General features: G+C 62.1%; 1 protein-coding gene across 8 annotated transcripts; it reads left to right on the top strand.

Moving 5' to 3' along the window:
* Positions 1 to 782: 782 nt before the first annotated feature.
* Positions 783 to 22,337, top strand: TERT (telomerase reverse transcriptase). Of its 8 annotated transcripts, none has more exons than XM_074329127.2 (16): positions 785 to 1,119; positions 1,248 to 2,568; positions 6,102 to 6,297; positions 7,454 to 7,634; positions 8,404 to 8,583; positions 9,206 to 9,364; positions 11,553 to 11,648; positions 12,338 to 12,375; positions 12,493 to 12,606; positions 12,875 to 12,946; positions 14,368 to 14,556; positions 15,617 to 15,743; positions 16,220 to 16,258; positions 18,216 to 18,340; positions 19,023 to 19,160; positions 19,669 to 22,337. In XM_074329127.2, the coding sequence occupies exons 1-16, from the start codon at positions 901 to 903 to the stop codon at positions 19,796 to 19,798; spliced, it is 3,324 nt and encodes a 1,107-aa protein (XP_074185228.2). In that variant the 5' UTR covers positions 785 to 900; the 3' UTR covers positions 19,799 to 22,337. The 8 variants fall into 8 exon arrangements, 5 of the variants coding, with proteins under 5 accessions (XP_088652549.1, XP_088652550.1, XP_074185228.2 ...); XM_074329126.2 differs by having other exon boundaries at positions 786 to 1,119; positions 12,290 to 12,375; XM_019744614.3 differs by having other exon boundaries at positions 786 to 1,119; positions 12,290 to 12,375; positions 16,220 to 16,281.
* Positions 22,338 to 23,191: the final 854 nt, after the last annotated feature.

Below are 23,191 nucleotides of genomic sequence, written 5' to 3'. Positions count from 1 at the left end.
CCCCATGGCATGAAGGGACCACGACAAGTGTGAGGAGCGTGCAGATGGTGCCAGGCAGGGCACCTGTGGCTCCACGTTTTCCCCTCCCGTTGGCAGACTGACCAGGTCCTGACGAACAGGAAATTGATGTGGAGTTTTTTGTTTATGGTCGGGACAAAAGAAATCTAAAAAGCCAAAGAAAAACTACAGCCCTGGGTCAAGCAGACCTAGTCCCGAGGGGCCTAGCGCCCCGCCGGCGACCACCGCCCATTTCCTGCTGCCAGCACCGGGACGAGCTCCAGGAGCTCCGGAGTCCAGTGCGGAGGCGCCTGTGCCCTCCCTTTCCCCAGGCCCGTCTGGCCAGAGCGCTGGCGTCCGTTCTCTCCTCTCTGCGCTGTCCTGCTTCTTTCAAACCCCTCTGCTGGACCACAACGCAACCCTCCGTGCCAGGGTCACGGCCCACGTGAGACAGTGACAAACCAGAGGACCCTTTCCCCAGGGGACGCAGAGTGCATCAGGTCCCCCAGGGCCCCCCCACCCCCGGTTATGGTCCCCTTCCTTGGGTACCCCCAGAGCCTCTCCGCTGTGCCACCGTCGCTGCGAGCCCTGCACCCTGGGAGGGGTCTCGCACACGGATGGGGACGCTGCCCGGTGCAGCTGCGCGCTGAGGACACGCCGTGTCCATGTTGAAATCCGGCACCAACACCTGGTACCTGCCAACCGGGTGGGGAGGGAAGGCAAAGCGCCGAACACCTACTGCCCGCGACCCCGCCCCTTCCTCCCTCAGCCCCGCCTCTCTCCGCGGACCCCGTCAGCCCCGCCCCTTCCTCCACGTGCACCGCCCTCCGCCGGGACCCCTACTCGCCGCGTGGCCCTGGCGCCTGTGGTCCCCGCACGTGGGCGCCCCGCCCACCTCCCGCGATGCCGCGAGCGCCCCGGTGCCGCGCCGTGCGCGCCCTGCTGCGGAGCCGCTACCGCGAGGTGCTGCCGCTGGCCGCGTTCGCGAGGCGCCTGGGGCCCGAGGGCCGGCGTCTCGTGCAGCGCGGGGACCCGGCCGCCTTCCGCTCGCTGGTGGCCCAGTGCCTGGTGTGCGTGCCCTGGGACGCGCAGCCGCCTCCAGCCGCCCCGGACTTCCGCCAGGTGGGCTGCCCGGGTACACCGGTCGGGCCTGCGGGGTGGGCGTGGGGCCGCGGGGAACGAGGCCGGACGCGGCTGCGCACCGGATCCCGGACACTTCCGTCCCCAGTGACTTGGGACCCCTCCCCCAGGTGTCCTCCCTGAAGGAGCTGGTGGCCAGGGTCGTGCAGAGGCTCTGCGAGCGGGGCGCGAGGAACGTGCTGGCCTTCGGCTTCGCGCTGCTGGACGGGTTCCGTGGCGGCCCGCCCGTGGCCTTCACGACCAACGTGCACAGCTACGTGCCCAACACAGTGACCGACTCGCTGCGCGGCAGCGGCGCGTGGGGGCTGCTGCTGCGCCGCATGGGCGACGACGTGCTCACCCACCTGCTGGCTCGCTGCGCGCTCTACGTGCTGGTGGCCCCGAGCTGCGCCTACCAGGTGTGCGGGCCGCCGCTCTACGACCTGTTCACCGCGCGACAGGCGGGCCTCGAACCAGTACGCCGGGCCTGGAACGGCGGCGGCGGGGAGGCCGGGAGACACCTGGGCCTGCAAGCCCCCGGCGCTAGGCGGCGTCCGGCCAGCGTGGAGGAAAGTCCGCCTCGGGCCAAGAGGCCCAGGCGCGGCCCGGTCCCCGTCCCGCAGCCGAAACCAGACCGCGGACCTGACGGGCAGGCGTCCCGGGCCCACCTGGGCAGGGCGCGTGGGCCGGGTGACCGAGAGCCCAGCGCGGTGACACCTACCAGAGTCGCCGTGGAAGCCGCGTCTGGGGAGGGCGAGCCGCGCAGGACCGGTCGGCCCTTCCCACAGCTGCGAGGCGAGCGAGAAGCCAGCTGCCCATCCTCTCCGCGGTCGCGTCCCCGGGAAGCGCTCGGTCCCCGAGCGTCCGCTGATACCAGCCATTTCCTCTACTGCGCCGGTGGTGGAGAACGCCTGCGCTCCTCCTTCCTGCTCAGCTCCCTGCGGCCCAGCCTGGCGGGGGCCCGGAGGCTCGTGGAGACCATCTTTCTGGATTCCAGGCCCCTGCAGCCGGGGGCTCCCCGCAGGCCGCGCCGCCTGCCCGCGCGCTACTGGCAGATGAGGCCCCTGTTCCGGGAGCTGCTTGCCAACCATGCGCGGTGCCCCTACGGCAGGCTCCTCAGGAAACACTGCCCGCTGCGGCGCACCCCAGCGGGGTCCGGCGACCAGGGGCGCGGTGGAGCGGGCGCCTGCGCCCCGGAGGAGGACGCGGGCACGCGGCGCCTGGTCCAGCTGCTCCGCCAGCACAGCAGCCCCTGGCACGTGTATGGGCTCCTGCGGGCCTGTCTTGGCCGCGTGGTGCCCGCAGGCCTCTGGGGATCCAGGCACAATGAGCGCCGCTTCTTGAAGAACGTGAAGAAGCTCGTCTCTCTGGGGAAGCATGCGAAGCTCTCACTGCAGGAGCTGACCTGGAAGATGAAAGTGCAGCACTGCGCCTGGCTGTGCCAGAAACCAGGTGAGGAGGCGGGTGGCTGGCGCTGCAGCCCCGGCCCCACAGCCCCGCAGCGGGGGTGCCTGGCGTGGCTCCCTCCCAGTCTCTGCCTCTGAGCCGCTCCCCCACCCCGTTTGCATCAACCTACTTTCATGGACTCAGGCAGGTTCTGGGCGCTGGAGGTGGGCAGTGAGCAGACGGACGTGGGGAGTGGGCCGTGGCAACAAGATGATCGTGCGGCGCTCTCATGAGCATTCCTGAGCATCATCCATAACCTCTGACCTCAAGGTTTATCACCATGAAGTGGTTCCCCACTGATAGAAACGGAGGTTGGGGCGAAACCCACTTTTGTGGGGGGTGGGAGATAAAGCTCCTGGCTTTGGGACAGCATTTGGTCAGCCCACATACAGATCCGCAAGCCTCTGCTGTGCCAGGGCAGGGTGGACTGACGAGTGAAAAGACTGCCCTGCACAAGGACCCCAGCCATCTTTAGGAAGGAGAGGGTCACCAGGGAGCAGAGGCAGCAGCCGGACGCCATCCCGTGTCAGGGAGTGGGCTGCCACCACGGGTGCCTGCAGGACGTTTTCTGCAAAGCTGGCCTTTGGGGCTCCCCACCCCCACCCATGTGATTTTTCTGGGCTTGATGATGATGTTCCTCCGGTCCAGCCACCACTCAGCCCCTCTCGGCGGCGTCCTCGTCTGCGCACCGGCGCCAGGTGTGGAAGGACCAGCCACCCTCCCAGCTCCCCCGACTGGAGCAGTGGCAAGGACAGACCCACGTTTTGCCGTTTGACCTCCCTCAACTCCTGAGACGCTTATAGAAAAAAGATGGTTCAGAGCCCTTTGTTACAGCCAGGTGTTGCTGCACGTCAAGGCTCTTGGGGTCGGGACCCTAAAAGTCCCGTCCGTATCCCAGAAGATCCCCATTGCAGCGTCCTCTGGCAGCAGTGGGGGGAGGGAAGGAGGGAGGCAGACCCTTTCAGGCTCCCAAGAGACCCCAGGGCCAGGTGAGGGGGACAGCAAGGTGATCTTCAGCAACTTGGTGTTTTTGTTTTAATTGTGGGGGGATAAAACCCAACGTGAGAGCTCTCGCTTAACAATGTTGGTGTGTGTGTACAGGACGATACTGCTGAGTGACAGCACAGGTGACCCTCGAATGTGTGAGCCTCAGTCGAGTCAGCAGTTATGCGATTCGCTTTACCCTGCAGCTCGGGCTGCAGCTGTGTTCCCCAGTTTCCGGCACTGTTAGCCCAGGTGGCTGGGACCCAGGCGCTGAACCTCTGGTGCCCTCGGTCACTTGTACCCCAGACATCTGCTGCTTCCGTGGCTTCGGCCATGCCAGTTGCCCCCTGGCTGAATAAATGATGCATGCGACAGCCTTAGCCTTGGGCACCTGCTCTGATCACGGCCGTGCGTGGTCACCTCCGCCACCCTGTCCTGCTGGGGCGCCCCTTCCTCTGTGCAGGCCGTCTGCCCTGCCAGGCGCTCCGTCCACAGCATCCGGGCTCCTTTGCCTCTGTCTAGCCATCCTTGACTATTGTCCTGCCTACCAAGCTGCCCATCGACCCCCGCCGGCTCCCCAGTCCCCAATCCTGAACACCAGACTGTCGGGCCGACCGCATCTGCTGGCAAGTGTCACTAGAAACTTGGCAAGCCAGATTCCTGATGGGAACTCAGGAGCTGCTTCCCCCCGGCCATCCTTGGGCCGGTAGCGACCCCTGTCCCCGAACCTGGGCATGCACTGCGCTGGCGCATGCTGTGCTCTGCCTCACATCCCATACGGTGTCCCTCCTGCCCAGGCCACCTGGACCTGCAGAGTCTTTTAGTGGGGCTTTGTTTTGAATTCCGGCCGTTTCTTTGATGGTTGTATCCTTTGTCTGTTCTGTCCTCTGACCTCTCAGGTGGACCTCTGGCTGTGCGTTGTCCTCCGTCCTGCTCAGCGACCCCCGTGCTCTGATGTGTGGCTCACAGTTTGATATGGACTGCGTTTTAGTGTTTGTAGTTTCTTCTATCATTTCTTTAATCAGTGAGTTCCTTGGACATGTGACTTTCATTTTCCAAATGCATGGATGTTTTAAGTTACCTTTTTGTTACTGATTTCCATCTCAGTAGTGTGGTCATCTGAAACATGCAGACTTGCTCTGTGATCTCCTGTGTGGAGAGTCTTCACCAACGTTCCTTGTGTCCTGGAGGCCCGGGGTGGCGGCTCTGTCACCACATCAGGCTTGTTGTGGTGCTGGGTGCCGGGTGCCGGGTGCCGAGTGCTGGGCGTCTCGCTCCGTGTCCGTCCAGCTCCCCCTGTCCTGACATGTTCACATGGTTTTATGAGGTGCATGCAGGTTGTAGCTTCCTGACGAGTGTCTAGTGATTCTTTCCACCTTAAAGCCTGTTTGATGCTCACAGGATGGCCGCACTGCCTTTCTTGCGGTTATGTTTACCTCTTGTACCATTTTTTGTCCTTTAACTTTTATCTTTAACCTTTTCCTATCCAGATAGCTGACGTTTCATTTTCAGTCAAGTGTCAGTCTTTGCCACTTTCCTCGAGACGGACTTGTTTGCATCGCTCTGTGATTATAGACGTGTCTGCGTGCTTCTCTTCTGTCTGTCTGTCCAGTGTGCCTGCCTCTGCCATGTCCTTATTCCTCGTTTCCTGACTGGTTGTGTGCAGCTCCTACTGTGCATTCCCCTGGTTTTGCCTCCGAGCAGTTAGAATTTATATTCTCCACTCTCTTTCCTGAGTGGCTCCCTTCTTCTGGATAACGTAAAGCCCTTCGCATGCTTTAACCTGGTTGCCTTTCCGGCCTGTGTGCTGTTCCCCACTGACCTGCTCACGTCCCTATTAAACACCAGTGTGTTTCTGTTGGTCATTGCTTACTTAGCTTTACCCCGTCGTCTTTGTTCCCAGTCTATCTTCTGTCCCCCAACCTGCCTCTGGGTCCCCTTTCTTCTTTCCCTGCTTCTGTCTGCCATGGCCCCGTGGCAGCCTCATGACACCCGTGGACCTTGTGCCATGGTGTTTCCAAGTGTAAGATTAAAATGCAGAGGACCTCCAAGGATGACAGCAGTCTTGGCCCACAGCATGGGGCGTCCCTTAGCTGCTGTGTCACCGCCTCCTCTCACCGGGTTGTTGAGCCTGGAGAACCCCAGGTGTTTGGGGACCTGAAATCATAGAGAACAGCACCCAGTGTGTGTCCCGGCGTGCAGCATGTCTATGCCCTCTGTCCTACGTGTCAACCAGGACAGATGGTGACAGGCCACGCCATTGCTGTCTAGAAGTATAAGAAGGGGCACATGTGTATTTATAATGTTCTAGTGGGCACGATAAAAAAGTGAAAAACAATGAAACTGATCAACAGGATATTTTCCTAAAGCCCCACGTACCCAAGATGTTCTCCACTTGAACAGTCAGCAGACGCATCACAACCCGTCCTCCCTGCGTGTCACGGAGATGCTGCACGTGGGCGCCAGCAGCCGGTCTGGTCCCGACATGCACGTGCCAGGCGCCTGCGGCAGCCGGCTGGGCGGGACTGAGCTGAGCGCTGCCCCTCTGCTCCCAGGGGGTCGCTGTGTCCCGGCCGCCGAGCACCGTCGGAGGGAGTCGCTGCTGGCCAAGTTCCTGTGCTGGCTGATGGGCACGTACGTTGTCGAGCTGCTGAGGTCATTCTTTTACGTCACGGAGACCACGTTTCAGAAGAACCGGCTCTTCTTCTTCCGGAAGCGCGTCTGGAGCCAGCTGCAAAGCATCGGCATCAGGTGTGGCCGGTGGAGCCTGGCGCCGCTGGGTTCCTTCTGCCTTAGACACGCCCTGCCTCCCACCCTGGCTGCAGAGCCCAGCGCCCCACCACGCGGCCATCTTTGCCCGTGGCCTACCCTGGCACCACTCCTGGAGCCCCCGTTTCCTTACCTGCAGCATCGGGTTTGAGCTAGGGGACCTCTAGGGTCTTGAGAGCGGGAACAGTGGTGCCACCAAACCACTGGTCTGGCCCTGCCCATGGTCGAATGGTCAGATTCTATTTTAATTTGTGCAGAATGAGTGAGGCTTGTGTCACAAGACGATGAAACCCGCCCACTTGACCACTCACTGTGGAACCCTGAGGCAGAAGCTTCCAGAATGTTGACTTGCTTCCGAGTGCATTTGTCTCAGCTGCCCAGCTGCTGTTTTGGGTTGTCGTGAATGACTGGTGGGTGTCAGCTGGGTGGGACCCGGTCTGGGTAGGGACGTGATGGCCAACAGACAAGCCTTCCTCTCTCGGGCTGGCCTGGCTGAGGCGCCCTGTGTCCTCGGCTTGGGGACACCCTGAAGTGGCCAGGGCAGGACCTCCTGCAGACTTGGGTCGAACCTGAGCCCGGGGTGCTGGGGCCTGTGTCCTCCTGTGTCCAGGACAGGATTGGAGGCCTTTTTTGTGTGTCTGAGTTGATACCCAGTGCGCTCTAATGACCGAATTCATGGTGTGTGATCCAAAGCTGCCGTTCAGACTCACTGTGGGGCTGTGGGGACCATCACCCTCCCTGGTGGACGATCGTGTCCCACGATGGGTGGCACTCTGACTTGCCTTTGCTGCTGGGACCTCGGCCCAGGAGCGTCCTCAGCCCTACCCCTCCCTGTGGTGGCCTCAGGAAAGGCCGGCAGGGAGCTGGGGTCCCGGGGAGATGGTTCTCCTCCTCTCGGCTGTACCTAGTAGTTCCCTGCTCACTCCACGTGTCAGAATGGGGGGCCTTTCGCCCAGGGGTCCCTTCCGGTCCCAGCCTGCACTATGCAGGGCTCTGTAGCAGAGGGAACCTGTGTCCTGGGCCCCCGGGGAGGGCAGCCCAGTGGCATCGGGGCTGCATGTCAGTGCCACCCTCACAGGTGACCCGCCTGGGTTGCTGCATGGCCCTGAGCCCCGTCCCACGCGGTTCTCTGTTGCAGACAGCACTTCAATAGGGTACGGCTTCGAGAAGTATCGGACAAGGAGGTCCAGCGACTCCGGGCAGCTGGCCCGGCTCTGCTGCAGTCCCGGCTCCGCTTCGTCCCCAAGCCCAGCGGCCTGCGGCCCATCGTGAACATGCGTTACGTCATGGGTGCTGGGACCTCGCGCAGGGACAAGAAGGTCACCGCCTCTGGTTCATTATTTAAGCAGTGTGTTGGACACAGCCTGGAGGCCACGTGGGGCGGCCCACGGTGCACCGTGAACGGGCTGTGCTCGCAGGAGGGCCAGCCCTAGAAGCTGCAAAACAGGCTCCAGGAACCCAGGGACACGGACTGGTGACCCGAGGGACCCACATGGTGCCTGGGGTCCTGCTGTGGCACAGGGTGGGGAGGGGGTGTGCTCTCAGAATCCGGGGGCAGAAAGAGCCAGGCCGTTCAGCCACTGGGTTCCCAGACCCCGTAGGGACTCACCCCGTGGTCAGCACCCCTCCCTCGTAGGACACGTCTGTGTCTGACCCTTTCTGAGTGTCTCTCTAGCATTTGGGGGTGATTTTGTCATTACTGGTGCCCCAAACAAGAAAGTGAAGCTGTGGATTAGGGACCTGGTGTGGTCTATGAGTAAAGATGAACCCCCATCTGGTGGGGGAGGGGTCCCCAGGAGGCAGTGCCCCCCCCCTCTGGTGGGGGTGAGGGCCGGGTGGGAGACATGGGTCCTGCGTGTAGATAGTTGCGTGGGATTCCATGTTGGGTCCCTGGGGGCCCCTAAGTCTGGGGTGGACGTGGGCAGGTCAGCCATCTGGCCCTTCTGGTGTCAGGGGAGCTGGGTGGTGGGAGGCAGAGGCGGAGCTGTGCCTGGCCCTGGCCCCGGAGGCCAGGGCGGGCAGTCGGACCCCAGGTCCCTGGGCTGGGAGCATCTCCTGACGCTGTGCCATCCTGGGCCGGCCCTCCAGGTACAGCATGTCACCTCGCAAATCAAGACGCTGTTCGCCATGCTGAACTACGAGCGGGTGCGGCGGCCTGGGCTCCTGGGCGCCTCTGTGATGGGCCTGGACGACATCTACCGGGCCTGGCGTGCCTTCGCACAGCGCGTGCGGGCCCAGGACCCCGCTCCCCAGCTGTACTTCGTCAAGGTGGGCACCGGTCCCTCCGCCCCTCCCACCCCCACCCAGGGAGCCAGCTACTCACAGGGACCTCGGTGTCCCCACCTCGGGGCCCTGGTTGGGGTGTGGCTGCCTTCTTCAGGCCACGTGTCTACCTGGGTGACATCCCTGGGAGCAGGGAGGGGCCGTCTCCATTGGGGCACCTGGCTCCCGAGGGCAGAAGCTGTGAACCATCCTGGCTGGTGTGGCCTCAGTGACTCTGAACCCTGACTCCATGGGGCTACTCTTTGTGGGGGAGGGTGACACTGCCACCTGCTCAGCTCACAAAGCCCAGGTGCCCTGGAACCTGGTCACAAACCAGGGGGCCTGCTGATCATGAGGTGGCACCAGGTGACACTGGGTGGGTGTCACAGCCTAGAAGACATGGGGTGTCAGTCTGGGGGACATGCGTGCATCTCAGTGAGAGCCCCACAGCAGGGCAGGCATGTGGGCTGTGGGCATGGCGCCCCGGTCCTGCTGTGGCCTAGTCACCCCAGGTTTGCTAAGGGCAGGTCGGGGCCTCGCTCGACAGGGCAGAACAGGTAGGACCTGGGACGTGGGGGGCCGAGGTGAGTCCGTGAGCAGCCTGTAAACGGCACCTCCGTTCATGTAGGTGGATGTGACGGGGGCGTACGACACCCTCCCTCAGGACAGGCTGCTGCAGCTCGTGGCCAACGTGATGGGGTCCCCAGAGCACACCTACTGCATGCGCCAGTACGCCGTGGTGCAGAGGGCGGCCTGCGGGCGCGTGCGCAAGGCCTTCAAGAGACACGTAAGGCCCGCGGGTGCGTCCCTGGCGGGGCGTCTGTCCCTCAGCCTGGCCCCTCCCCACGGCCCTGAGCGGCGCTTCCTGTGCTGCAGGTGCTCATTATGCTCACGTCACACTCAGGCGTCTCTTCACGCCGCTCCTGCCTGCTCTCCCGTCACAGGGCCCCTGGGACTGCACACGGGTTTGGGCAGAGGAGGGACACGCGTGGCCACAAAGCCGGGCGTGTGTTTCAGGGGCATCCCAGTGGCCGCTCCCCCAGGAGCACACCTGGCCGGTGGCCGCACCGTGGGCTGCGTGCTCGATGGCCGGTGCCTCACTGGCCGCCCCTCCTCACAGTGGCCAGGGGCCTCAGGCCTCAGTGATGCTGGGAAAGGACCCCGGGGCTTCAGGTTGTGCCTGAGGCCCAGTCAGCGTGTGGGGGTCCCCGAGCAGTCATCGGGAGTGTGAGGCACCCAGCTCTCAGTCATCGGGAGTGTGAGGCACCCAGCTCTCAGTCATCGGGAGTGTGAGGCACCCAGCTCTCAGTCATCGGGAGTGTGAGGCACCCAGCTCTCAGTCATCGGGAGTGTGAGGCACCCAGCTCTCAGTCATCGGGAGTGTGAGGCACCCAGCTCTCAGTCATCGGGAGTGTGAGGCACCCAGCTCTCAGTCATCGGGAGTGTGAGGCACCCAGCTCTCAGTCATCGGGAGTGTGAGGCACCAGCTCTCAGCACAGTGCCGTCGGGGAGGCCGGGGGATTCTTGGGAAGGGCACGTGTGAAAATCCTCGAGTCGAGCACCTTTCACGCAGACGTTTCTCTCACAAATGCCGTTTCAAGTTGCCTCCCACGTGTTTTCTGGGCTTATGTCATCCGTCACGTGTGCGTCTTGCAAATGTCTTCTTGGTTTGTCTCACCTTTTCAGTCGCAAGTGGACTCTTGATGAACAGTTTTTAATTTTAAAGAAGTCCACTTTTCCATAATGTATGGCTCACACTGTGTTGTTTGTAAAACACCTGCCCCCAAGTCATGACACGGTTCTCCTGTTTTCTTTTAGAATGTTTATGGCTTTAGCTTTTGCATTCAGGTCTGGGTCCTTTCTGAATTAATTTTCTTGTGGTATTTTTAACCTGCTCTGTGTCTGCTTATATCTGATTTCAAGCGAGCCTGCTTTCCAGTGCACTAATCTTCTCTTTTTCTGTCTCTAATCCTTTGCTAAACTCACTTACTGAATTCTCAAGTCCAGCTCTTCTGTTTTTCAGTTCTAGAATCCCGTGTAAGTTTTCTCATGGATTCCAGGTCTCTGGTAAAACTGTCCGTCTCCATTATTTTATTGGTTCTGCCATCTTTATTGATTTTTAAATTCAGTAATTCAGTAGCCGTCTCGGCCACGGTGGGTTCCTGTCATGCTTTTGCTGTTTACTTGAGGTTTGGTCATGCAGGCCTGTTCTTCAGCATGGCTTGCTGTTTTTCTCATGAGTTGCCTGGCTTTTAAATAAAAGCATTTAAAGCATAGGTTTTGCACAATGTTTGCTTCCAGAGAGGACAGTATTCTTCTGACACTTAGAGTGGTGGGTGACCTTGATCCGAGGACAGTTGTCTTTAGACTGCGCAGGGGCTGGTCTCCGTCACTTTCCCTTCCCTGGCTGTGGCCCTCTGCCGTCTCACCTGAGGGCAGGTGTGCCCTCTGTGGGCCTGGCTCCCCGCAGCCCTCGCCCCAGGTAGCTGACAAGCACCAGAGGAGGAATCCCTCAGTTTGGGCCCTTTCTGTGCCGCCCCGTCCCCCCAGGACCCACCCCTCAATCCCAGCTGCTTTGGTGGCCCTGAACCCTGACTGTCTTCGGTCGTAGCCCGATTTCTGCTCAGGCGGCGCCTCCCACAGTGGGCTCGATAGGCCTCGGGGAAGTCAGGCTGAATGTGGGGTGCGCCCCGGGCTGGACCGCACGTCCGGCTGTGTCCTGCCTCGCCAGCACCCCACGCAGTTTCATCTGCCTTTTGTCAGGCATAGCAGTCATTGGGGAAGTGACGGCAGGTGCCGTCCCCTGTGGTTTTGTCACACTGTCCTGCTCCCTGCACCTCTGTTGTCCCAAACATGCTGCACGGCAGGGCCTCCCTTGCTCCACCTTCCGTGATGTGACTCCGCTTGGTGGTGCACAGCCCGGGCACAGGGAGGGTGGCGTCTGCCTGCCGCACGCCCTGTCCTCTCGTCAGCAGGTGTCCACCCTCACGGACCTCCAGCCTTACATGAGACAGTTCGTACGGCACCTGCAGGAGACGAGCTCGCTGAGGGACGCCGTGGTCATCGAGCAGGTCAGTGTGGACAGGCGCTCGGCTCACCACCTGGGGGGGTGTGAACATGGTGGGGCCACCCCCCAAGGCTGCAGGGGACTTGCTTCTGCCTTCAGCCGCATTTCTCTCTGCCTCCTCATCTAATTCTGTGCTGCCGTCCAGCCTTTTCACTGAGGTTTGTGAGAGACATCTTCTCCCGTAATTTTGATCTTGAGGCCAAAAAAACGTCCTTTAGGAGAACGCGTTGCTATTCACCTTGTGGGCCCCCTCAGATGGACCCCGCGGTGTGAAACCCGTTTCTCTCGCTCATGAGCAGAGACGGGTCCTGCGTCCATGGCTGTTCACAGAACTAGTTTTAGGGTCAGGCTGGTCCACCAAGTGAAGCTCTGAGACCTCCAGACCCCTTTCCTTTGGCCACCAGGGGCCCCCACATGCCAGAGTCACAGTGTGTGGTGCAGGTGTCTGGGCCTGGGAGCCCAGCCAGAGCTACAGAAGTGCCTGGCCCCCATACACACGCCTGGTGGTACCCCCCACGCAGCTCCCCCTGCTCACCCCTGCTCGCCCACGGCCCCCCTCCCTCACACCCCTCCCCCACCCCTCCCCCACACCCCTCCCCCACCCCCTCCCCCACACCCTCCCCCACACCCCTGCTGCTGTTGCAGAGCTGCTCCCTGAACGAGGCCGGCAGCAGCCTTTTGGATTTCTTCCAGCGCCTGGTGCACAGCCACGTCATCAGGATTGGGGGCAAGTGAGTCAGGGCCACCTGCTGCCCCCCCGTGGGAAGGGGCTGTGCCGCGTGTGGGCGGTGGTGTGTGTGTGTGATGTGAGCATGTGCCCCGCCCTTCCGCCCTTGTCTTGCCCCCAGGTCCTACGTCCAGTGTCAGGGTGTCCCCCAGGGCTCCGTCCTGTCCTCCATGCTGTGCAGCCTGTGCTACGGGGACATGGAGAGCAAGGTGTTCCCCGGGATCCAGCAGGACGGGTAGGGGTCCCCCGCCTTGGTGCTGTGACCGCTTCCTCCCCGTCTCACACTCTGGACCCCGACACGGGCAGGGCGGCCCATCTTCACGGGAGGTCCCTGAGCGTGGACTGAGTGGCCCAGCACCCTGGCGCGTGTGGCTGCGCTGCCTGAGCGCCGGCCCCTGCCCTCCGTCCCCGGCCAGTGCGGATCCCACAGAGACTGAGGTCGGCACTGGCCGTGCAGGTGTGACCTCAGGTATGAGTGCCCCGCCCATGTGTCTCCACACTAGGCTGCTCCTGCGTCTGGTGGACGACTTCTTGCTGGTCACCCCTCACCTGACACATGCGAAGGTCTTTCTCAGGTGAGGGCCCATGCGCGTGTGTCTGCGGGCTCTTCTGTGGCCACGCACAACTGACGTTACCCGGGTAACAGCTGTCACCTCCGTTCGTGCTCTGGTGAGGGCACGTAGCAGTCGTGCTGCTGAGAACCCGAGTGCAGTCCCGCCTCCGGTCCCTGGAGGGCAGCCGAGCTCTGTGGAGCCGTCAGCACACGGGCTGCCCAGAGGGAGCGAGTGACTGGGCGCCAGTGGAGGGGCGGTGACACCCCCAGGAGGCTGTGACCACAAAGGGGAGCCCAGGAGTGCGCCATGTGTGCCTCCACCATCACTTTTCTCTGTGGCGGTCACGGGTCACCAGTCACGGGGGTCACAGGGAGGACCGAGGACGTGAAGAAGTACAGTGTCTGTGGGGTTCTGGTTGTAACGTCCATGTTGTCCAAGGTGAAAGCAGACCAGCGGGGGTCCTTGCCTCAGTGTGGCCCGTGGGGCGCCGCTCCCCCTGGGGCCCCAGGAGTCGGGCTTGTTTTAAAGTTGGTTTTCCAAGGGAGAAGGTTATAAAACCGAAGCCTCGGTAGTGGCACCCGAGGGACAATTCGCTTTGGTCTCTGGGCTGTCTTGGGAGAACCCATCTACATGGCATCCCGGGAGCCCACATCCCCTGGGGGTCCTTGGGGCTCACAGGGTACACGGTCTTCCTGCTGGCACACAGTGGCCCTGATACAGGACACTGTGCAAATGTCAGTTCACCAAAGTTAAATGCCTCCCGGGTCCTCGGGCACCAGCTGCGTTCATAGACCTCAGAGGCTATGTGGCCACTGATTGCCAGAGGGGACAGCGCAGACAGGGAGTGTGGCCCCGTCTCGAAGTCTGGGGGCACCACTCCTGAGAAGGTGTTGGGCGGGGAGGTGGCTCAGAGTGGACCATTGGGGACAGGTAAACAGTTATCGCAAGGAGTCAGCCATGTGGCAGTGGAGGCTGGCGAGGCAAGTCTGCAACCCGTGGGGCAGCAGCCGGGTAGGCAGGAGCGGAGGCGGCAGTGCCCGGAAAGGCTGTCTCCAAGCTCGGGACACCGGGTTCTGGGGTCTGGGCCCTTCCACCGACGGCTGCGCCCACCCTGCTATGGAAGGCAGCTTTTAAAGCCGACCTCCTCTGCACAACACCCCGCCAGCCTGGGGACCGTGGCCTTGCCAAGTGGGCACACCTGGCTGTTGCAGACAGGATGTCATCCTTGGGCTCGCCCTGCCTGTCCCAGTTCTCAGCCTGGTGCCTGAGCTCACTGCTCACCTGTCCCACCTATGGGACAGGGTCACCAGCATCCACCCGGCCTCGGGATTCAGCCTGTCCCTGGGGGTTCCATGCTGCCCTCCCCTGGCGCCACCCTGGTCTCTAAGCGTTGCCTCGTCATCTGTGTATCTGCCTGGCACTGACGTGGGCCTGTGCTTCAGGACCCTGGTCAGGGGTGTGCCCGAGTACGGCTGCGTGGCAAACCTGCGGAAGACGGTGGTGAACTTCCCCGTGGAGGTCGGCAGCCCGGGCGGCGAGGGCCCCCTGCAGCTGCCGGCCCACTGCCTGTTCCCCTGGTGTGGCCTGCTGCTGGACACACGCTCACTGGAGGTGCTCTGTGACTACTCCAGGTAAGCCCGCGGGGACACGGCCCGTCCGCCTGCGCCTGCTTCCTTCCATGTGCAGGCGACTGCGGCCCCGAAAGGCCAGGCTTGGTGGACTCGCCAGGTGAGCAGCTGTTGGGGGCATTTGGGGAGAGGAAGCTGTGTGCGGGCTCAGGGCCCAGCCCACGGGGAGGCAGCGCAGGTCAGCCCAGAGGTTTCAGGTTCTGCTGGACTCGGATGTCTTTACTACACGGGCTCACGCCTCAGTGCTCGTCCGCGGCCTCACTGGACGTCATGGGTTCATGGCCACCTCTGATCGGTCGGGGAGCAGGACAGTGGCTCCGTGAGTGCCTGTCTAGCCGGGCTGCCATGAAGACCGCCAGAGACAGGGCAGCTGAAACCACAGGCGTCCGTTCTCTCCCGTCCTGGAGGCTGGAATCCGAGATCCAGGTGTGGGCAGGGCTGGTTCTTCTGAGGCCTCCTCTGCTTGGCCTGTAGATGGCTGTCCCCTCCCGTGTCCTTGCACGGCTGTCCCGCTGCCTTCCAAGCATCTCTGGTGTGAGTCTCTTCTGAGAAGGACACCAGTCACATTGGATCAGGCTCCCGGCCTCATGGCCTCATGTAACCTCAGTTACCTTCTTGAAGGCCCTGTCCCCAAACAGTCACACGGGGAGAATCTGGGGGGCACAGTTCAGCCCTAGCTGGCTGTTTCCTCTGAACCTAAGAGCTCGTAGCCCAGCCCCAGGCTCAGCACAGATGTGGACAGACTCAGCAGGCATGGCTGCTTCGTGAATGAAAAACACAGACTGCAAAGTGCGGAGGCGGGGGTCCCTTTTCCTCGTGTTGGAAGTCCCAGCTGTTGTGCGTGGATGCCCTGGGTCTGCCCTGGTCCTGTCCCCAGAGGCTCCTTGGGAGTTTGCTGGGTTGCGCTGACAGCGTGTCTGAGGGGCATCCCCTCCGGGGAGAAGCCCGCAGGTTGTGTGGATGGACATGCGTGTGAGGTGTGATCAGAGCGTGTAGACAGCACGGGCTCAGGTGGAGGCGTGAGGTGGACACGGGTGCGTCACCGGACCCTGTTGTGTTACAGTTATGCGCGGACCTCCATCAGAACCAGCCTCACCTTCAGCCCGGGCTTCAAGGCCGGACACAGCATGCGTCGCAAGCTCTTCAGGGTCTTGGGGCTGAAGTGTCACAGTCTGTTCCTGGACCTGCAGGTGAGCATGTGGCCGGCAGGTGGCCTGCAGAACTCAGAGCTCGGACGCCTTGTGGCTCAGCCCACCTGTGGGGCCTGCGTGGTCATAGCTCTGTTGTGTATTGTGTGCAACTGTGCAATGCATGTGCATCCAGGGCCCCCTGCCCTCATGCCCCTCAGGACCCATCTTCGCCCTGGGGCTCTCCTCACAGGGTGTGGGCATCGAGACCTCGGTGGGTGCTGGCTCCAGAGCCTCAGGGCCCCAGGACATCGGCCTGGCTGGGCTGGACGCACCTGCTCTTCCCTTCCTGCCTCCCTTCCCTCTGGTGGCACCAGCAGAGTCCCGACTACCCAAGGCAGTGAGGGGCTGCACAGGGGACCTCACTGGAGGGACAATGGCTGCTCATCAGTGGGCCTCACTCCATTTGAGAGGGTAAAGCAAAGCTGGGGATTGAACCTGCAGACGTGTTCCCAGCATTCGCTTTCCTGTGTCTCCAGGTGAATCGCCTTCAGACGGTTTGCACAAACGTTCACAAGGTATTCCTGCTGCAGGCCTACAGGTGGGCTTCATGCTGTGGGGACCATCCCCATACCCCACACCCCAGCTCCTGGGTGGTGACAAAACTGCTTCTCGTGCGCGTTCATGTTGGTTGTGCTGGTGTCTTCCCAGTCACCAGGAAGGCCAGCGTGGCCCGGGTGTCCCCTCGTCCCTGTGTCCTGGCCCGTCCTGCAGGGGGAGGGGGCTGCAGAGCATGAGGAGGGCAGCCGCATGCGGGGGTGGGAGGTACACGCCTGAGGGAACCCAGAGACCAGACAGCCGTCCGCGGCCCCAATCCCTCCCGTGTCCCCAGAAGGGGTGGTGGGGCGCGGGCCCAGCCAGCACTCCTGCCCCATCCGCTGGCCCATGCTGAGGCCCAGCTGTGCTTCTGGAACATTCCCTGTGCCAGGGTTCTGCGGCCACCTGCTGAGCGGGAACTGGCGGTGGCTTCACTGGTTGTGCCTGTGTCTGTGGGGAGGACAGTTCCACCGCAGGCTGTGCTGTCGGGAAGACGGACAGGACCCCAGTCACCTAGCCATTGGCCTCAGGACCCAGAGCAGGCTTCACTCAGTGTTTTCCAGGGAGACCAGCCCCGGGCAGCTCACGGGGTGGGGGGCTACCTGCCCATCTGTCCTGGGAAAGTGTTCTGCCCAGAGTCCAAGTCGGGCGGTGGCTGAGTGGTGGGCGGACAAGGGTCCGCGGCCGTCACCCAGGTGACAGGGAGCCTCTGAGTCCGTGTTACCCGGTGCCCATGTGACACACGGTCATGTCTCAGGGGCTGGGTGGCGCTCTCGGAGGTCACACCTGTTGCATGTCACACCAGGAAACGCCTTTCAGCCCCGGGGGCCCGTGCCCTGTGCTTCCGCCACACGGGCCATGTGTGCCCTTCCGTTGTCCCATTGGTGTCCCAAAGGTGCAGAGTCCGCGGGCTCAGGCCAGGGCCCAGTGCTCAGCGCCCCCTGCTTTCCGTGTCACGTGTCTGCCTCGACCTGCATCGTCCTCCCTGGACCTGTACTCCTGCGCAGGCTGCCAGGCAGGCCACTTGCGGCTAAGGACGAAGTGGCTGTGACACACCTTGGTTCTTGGGGCCTCAGCCCCAGTCCCTGGAGGCCACGTCACCTCGCCCGCTGACAGCTGTGCTCGTGTTCAGCCCAGCCTGGCTCTGTGTCCCCACCAGTGGGTCCCCTTGCTCGGTGGGGCCCTGGCCCCGGACACCTGCCTGCCAGGGGACGTTGTAGACACCTGGGTTCAGGACAGGTGTCCCCACCCACTGGCATAAATGTGAGCTGCTTCCAGACTTGGACGGTTAGGGTCCCAGGAGGTCTGTGTGCCCTCCGCGGCGGGAGGGGGACATGAAGCTGGAGTATGATGGTCACGGCGGCCAAGATTGCGGCAGGCGAGGCCGGGCCATGTGCCTGACACAGGGAGCAAGACACGCCAGGCACTGTCTGCCTCGGGCCCCCAGGCTCAGCTCTGGTCTCGGCCGAGTGTGGGCTCCGGGCTGGGGCTGTTGGGAGATGGAACGCCCACCCGCACCGAGCTCTGTCCGTCCCTGGGGGGAAGGTGCTCCACCTGCGGGTCGCGTGCTCCTCCCAGGCGGGCGGTGCAGCCCCGTCCCGGGACCAGGCCCGTAACTAACGTGCGTGTTTCCAGACCTGTCTCCCCTCGGCTGTAAGTGGGGGCGACACCTCCCGCCTCACGAGGGTGACTGAGTGCGAGGTCAGACTGCTGGCTGGATGGATGCATGTACGTTCTTCCAGAAAGGGCCCTGGGCAGTTGGTGAGAGCAGGAGTATGGGACCCTGGCGGGGGCTTGTCATGTGCCCTGTGCCCACGTGCACACACAGAACGTGGACATGTGGGTGTGTGCACGCCTACATATAGACACGCCAGCACATGCACACGCGCGCATGCATATTGCGGCCAGGAGGCTTTCCTGATAAACTTGGCCCCTCAGGTTCCACGCGTGTGTGCTCCAGCTCCCGTTCAATCAGCGAGTTTGGAAGAACCCCTCGTTTTTCCTGCGTGTCATCTCGGACATGGCGTCCCGCTGCTATGCCCTTCTGAAAGCCAAGAACACAGGTGCGTGCAGGTGACCCAGGGCTGGGCTGGCAGGTGTCGGGGTCACCATGGTGCTGGCGAACGTGGGCTGCTGACTTCACACTTCCAACATGGAGCTGTTGTGTTCCATGAGCACCAGGCCCTGGTGTTGCGGAGGCCGGAGATGGAGTCGGGGCTCTTGTCACTTCTTGTACTGACCTCATGTCACCTGCCTGCTGGGTGGGCAGGCAACCTGCACGACTGGAACATGATGGGACATTTGTGAACGGGCGACGGGACCTCTCCCTGGTGCTGGGGATGCTTGCACGAACAGGTGGGGCCCTGAGCCCCCTGTAGCCGCCCCTGCCTCAGGGCCTGGCCCTTCCCACGGCCTCGTGCATGGGTCAGGCCTCGTGCATGAGTTAGGCCTTGTGTGTGGGTCAGGCCTCGTGTGTGGGTCAGGCCTCGTGCATGGGTCAGGCCATGCTGTGTCTCCGTGGCCCTGAGGTTAACAGACTTTCTATTTCGTAGAAGTTTCTCTGGAGAGGTTGAAAAAACATTTCAGTTGTCAGAATTCCACGGTGCTTTTGTTGGGGGGCCCCTGAAATTAAGTCACCCATTTGTCCCCCGCTCCTGCGCTCAGCCTGACCAGGACCCCTGGTGTCTGGAGCACATGGTCTCCTGGGAGGAGACCTGGGACCTCAGCCTCCCCTGTGTCCCCCAGGGACGTTGCTGGGGGCCAAGGGTGCCACCGGCCCATTTCCTTCCGAAGCCGTGAGGTGGCTGTGCCTGCACGCTTTCCTGCTGAAGTTGTCTCGTCACAACGTCACCTACAAGTGTCTCCTGGGGCCACTCCGGGAAGGTAAGCGAGGCACACGGGCCCAGCCCCAAGGTGCCCCTTTGTGCAGGTGCAGCCACGTCCTCGTCCTGAGTGTCGGCCTGCGTGTCTCAGTCCCGGGCAGGTGGGTGCAGGAGCCCCCAGGTGACCTGCGTGCACGCCCACCCTGTTGCTCCGCCTCCGCCCTGGTCCCTCCGCCTCCTCCAGTCCCGCTGGCCTGCGTGCCCTTCCCTGCACCGTGGCCTGTGCTTGAGTTCTGCCCTGGCGACCCCCCAACAGCAACGTGAGGTCCTTAGCGCCTCCCTTCCGTGCACGTCCCCGCTCCCTCCCACACCAGGGCCTGCCTGCTCCCCGGCCTCGTGGGTACATGCCTCTTGCTGAGGTTCCCAGCACCTGGAGCCTGGCCTGCACACAGTAGGTGCTCAGTGCACAGCTGTCCCACCTGCCGCCTCAGTGGGTCCAGGAGGCTGGCATGACATGCAAGCTCGGGTTTCTACCCAGAGGAAGGCTGATATCGGTCATCTCCCCGCAGCCCAATTGCAGCTCTGCCTCCGGCTCCCACGGGCGACACTGGCCACCCTGCAGACAGCGGCCGACCCGGCCCTGACCACAGACTTCAAGACCATCTTGGACTGATGGTTGGGCTGGGCTTGGGCCCTTGACCCCTTCCCAGCTGTATCCACCCAGAGCGTCTGGCCCCTGCCCCCGAGACCCCAGGACATGTGTTGCTGGATGGCTGCACCCGGAAGGGGCTTAGCCAGCGGGGAAGCAGGGCCCGTGCCCCAGCCCCACTTTCTGGTCACGTTCCACCCTTCAACTACCAGCCGCCAGGAGGAGGCAGCTGGGAGAGCCTGACCGGGGCGTTGGCGTCTGGAAGGGGCGTATCAGTGACCTTTGTCACCCCCTTTGCTGTGGGTCACCCCAGTCTAGAGCAACAGCCCATGGCCCACGTGTGGCAGCTGTGGCTCCTTCTCTGACACGTGCAACGCCCAAAACAAGCTGCCCACACCCACCTGGAGTGGCACCCCACCCGCCGGCTGACCCCCCAGCCACCTCCAAAGTGCATCCAAAGTCCGCACCTCAGGGCGCCTCCTGGAAGCAAAGGACCCTGTCAGCTGTTGCAGCCCTTGCGTGTGGCCACACCCACGCCTCTCATCTCATCCGTCCCTGCGCCCTGCCCGGGCCTCCTGGAGCCAAGTGTCCTGCACACCCCATCTGTCCAGCACCCCCACTTCCGGACTGTTCTGCTGGTTCCTGCTCAGCAGTCAGCCTCCCATGGCCCCTCCTACACAGCCGCCCCCAGTGATGGGAGGGGAGAGCCGCAGAAAGAAGAAACCAAGCCTGTGTATTGTTTTCAAAGTGCTGAGTGTTTCTGATGTTTGTATTAAAATACTACGAAGGTGGTGTTATCTCTAATTATAAGCACGTGAGCCTGGGTGTGACGGGGTGTGGTGTGCATGGGTCCTGGCCTGGGGTGAGTGGAGGGGTTTCCTGGGCTGAGCAGGAGGTGGGCAGATGGGAAGGGGCAGGGGCAGCCCTGCCTGTAGCTGACCGGCCAGCTTGGGGGTGACCTGTGAGGTGAGGTAGCAGGTTTCAACCTGAGCTCTGGGTCCTCTGGGCCTGAAACCACACAGCTAAGGGGGCTGCCCCCCAAATTTCCAGTGCAGCAGGTCTTGTGTAGGCCTGGGAGTTTGCACTTTTAACAATTCCTGCTGCTGCTGCCTGGTGAGGGGGGCGGGTGGGGCCCACACACAACCACGGAGCAGACAGTGGCTCAGGGTCCGAAGTTTGGAGGTATATGGAGGGCAAGGTACGGGAGATGTAGATGAGGCCACCGGGGAGAAGTGACAGGTCGTGGAGGGGCTTGTACGAGGGGTTCTGGGCCTTGGTGACAGGCAAGGGCAGCCCTCACCGCAGCCCCCCAGACACCATCCCTGGTCAGCGCCCCACCTTCTGAGTGCTCCCCAGCCTGGGCCCTGTGAGGAGCCCCACTGCGGGAAGGCCTCGTCCACAGAGCTGCAGGCATCAGGTGGGCGAGCCGGCCTGCCTGTGTCTGCGGGTGTGCTGTGTGCAGGTGGGCGGCGCGGAGCTCTGGACAGACGACCTTGAACAGAGCCGGAAGAGTCACTCAAAGAACAGGAGGGGCAGCTCAAAGGGGTGTCATCTGAAGAAACAGACCCCACCAGAGGAGCTGGTATTCTGCCCTGTGCCCTGGGGTGGTGCCAAGCCAGGAGATGGCATGTGGACAGCAGTGAGCAATTCCGAGGCTTCCTTCCAATGTCCTTGGTGGGGACATAATGTAACAGGTGCCACTGAGTACTTTGGACGGGGTCAGTGCTAATGCAGCCCGATGTCCGGGCATGAGTGTGTGCTGTGGTGAGTTTTATGGATATTGCCTCACTCTGCTGCTTCAGAGAACTCCGAATGGCCGGGCGACGCATTTATGGGGACCCAAGTCCATGGAACATGTCGTAAATCACCAGTGAGCTGAGCACTAAGGGGCCAAGCCCCACCCCATGTGCTGGCCTGCGGTGCCCTCGCCATCATAAACGGGCAAACTGACCCACCGCCCCGGGGGGAGGATGCTCAGGGCAGGTCGGACCCCACTGCAGGCTCACGGCGCCCCTTGGCGTTTCTGGCACAGCCAGCCCAGGCGGTCGGTCACCGCTCAGGTGTCTCCTACAAGCTGCACAGTCTTGTCTAGGAGAAGCATTTTGCGGCAGGTTTCCTCAGGCTCTCACGTGCACTACCCAAGTGTTAAGCCCTTGAGAAGGGCACACGTTTTCACCAGGCTTCACTAAGAACTTTCTGATTTATCTCCTGTCAAGAGCACTATGCCGACAGCCAAATCTCCTCAGGGTGAAACGTGGGAATAATAAAATTTTACAAAGCAAAGAAAAAAACGCAGATTTTTGGGCTTCCCTAGATCTAAACTGCATGTACAGAAGCCCATTTGCTCACTCATCCCACACATGTATGGAGCGAGTGGAACCAAGACGCAGAAAGGAGTGGAAAGGAAGCAAGAGTGAAAGCCGACAATGCCCCCACAGCACCCCTCAAAGTGCTGTGGTTACCCCCCAGTCCCACGTTCCTGCCCCTCGCCCGCCGTGCGTGCTGGGTGCCTGGCTGTGAAGGGCTCCCAAACCTGGCTGGGCTCAGAACCCCCCAGGCACTTGTGGGAGGCAGAGCAGTGACTCCCAAAGACGCCCAAGCCCTAACCCCAAAACCTGACATTGCAGAGGGGGAATCAGGTAACTACTCAGCTGACTGGACTGGAAGCCACACCTGAATTACCCGGCAGGAGCAGTGTCATCACGGTCCGTGCAAGTGCAAGAAGGAGGCTGAGGCGATGGTGTCAGATGCTGCATGACAGACTCAGCGGCCATTGCTGGTTTTTCAGCAGAGGTGGGGCAAGGGTGGCAGCATGAGGGCAGTGGGCAGGACTCGCCCACGGGGGGGCTTTGGACAGACTTCGGGGCACCCTGCAGTGCTGTCCATTTTAAGATCCAGGGGCTCATAGGCAGCAGTAGTTTGCCCGGGTCTGGGCTGGCTGTGGGCGCTGATGGCTCCTAGAAGCACACCCGACACAGGCTATTTACAACCCACCATCTGGGGATTTTTCAGCACCCTGGACAGCGTTAGTCCGCCCAGGGACTTGTTTAAAAGGTGCTTAGAGAGGGGTGTGCTGGGTCTTCCCATGGGCTGTTCCCAGCAGCGCGGAGCCACGGACCCAATGGTGTCCATGTGGCAGGTCAGTAGCCAGCCTGTGTGAGGCCCAGAGCCTGAGACCTGCTCCCTGGCCGGCGGTGCTGGTGGGAGGCAGGCGGAGCGGGAGCACAGTGGGGTTGGGGGAGAGGCGCTGTCCCAAGGGCTCCGGAAGGGCAGGTCATGGCGTCGGCTGCAGGGCGGGCACCACGGGGTGACTGGGGGTGAGTGGACACAGTAGGAGCCTGAATGATAATCGGCCTTTTTCTACCTTCTCGACACATGTGGTCTTTGAGAAAGTTTAAAAGGACAACAGGCAGTGTCTGTGATGTGACCTCAGGAGTCACCAG

Source organism: Rhinolophus sinicus, chromosome 3, assembly GCF_057876585.1.
Source record: "Rhinolophus sinicus isolate RSI-liver-muscle chromosome 3, RSI-T2T, whole genome shotgun sequence".
NCBI classification, from domain to species: Eukaryota; Metazoa; Chordata; class Mammalia; order Chiroptera; family Rhinolophidae; genus Rhinolophus; species Rhinolophus sinicus.
The sequence above is the reverse complement of the archived record's forward strand: the minus strand, read 5'-3'. Positions and strand labels throughout refer to the sequence as shown.

What these genes read in the sequence shown, in the direction of transcription:
- TERT (XM_074329126.2), top strand. Translation starts at nt 901, where the DNA reads ATGCCGCGAGCGCCCCGGTGCCGCGCCGTGCGCGCCCTGCTGCGGAGC. An exon ending in CTGCAAAGCATCGGCATCAG is followed by an intron (nt 6,298 to 7,453) that starts GTGTGGCCGGTG and finishes TCTCTGTTGCAG; the next exon opens with ACAGCACTTCAATAGGGTAC. An exon ending in TCTGAAAGCCAAGAACACAG is followed by an intron (nt 18,341 to 19,022) that starts GTGCGTGCAGGT and finishes TGTGTCCCCCAG; the next exon opens with GGACGTTGCTGGGGGCCAAG.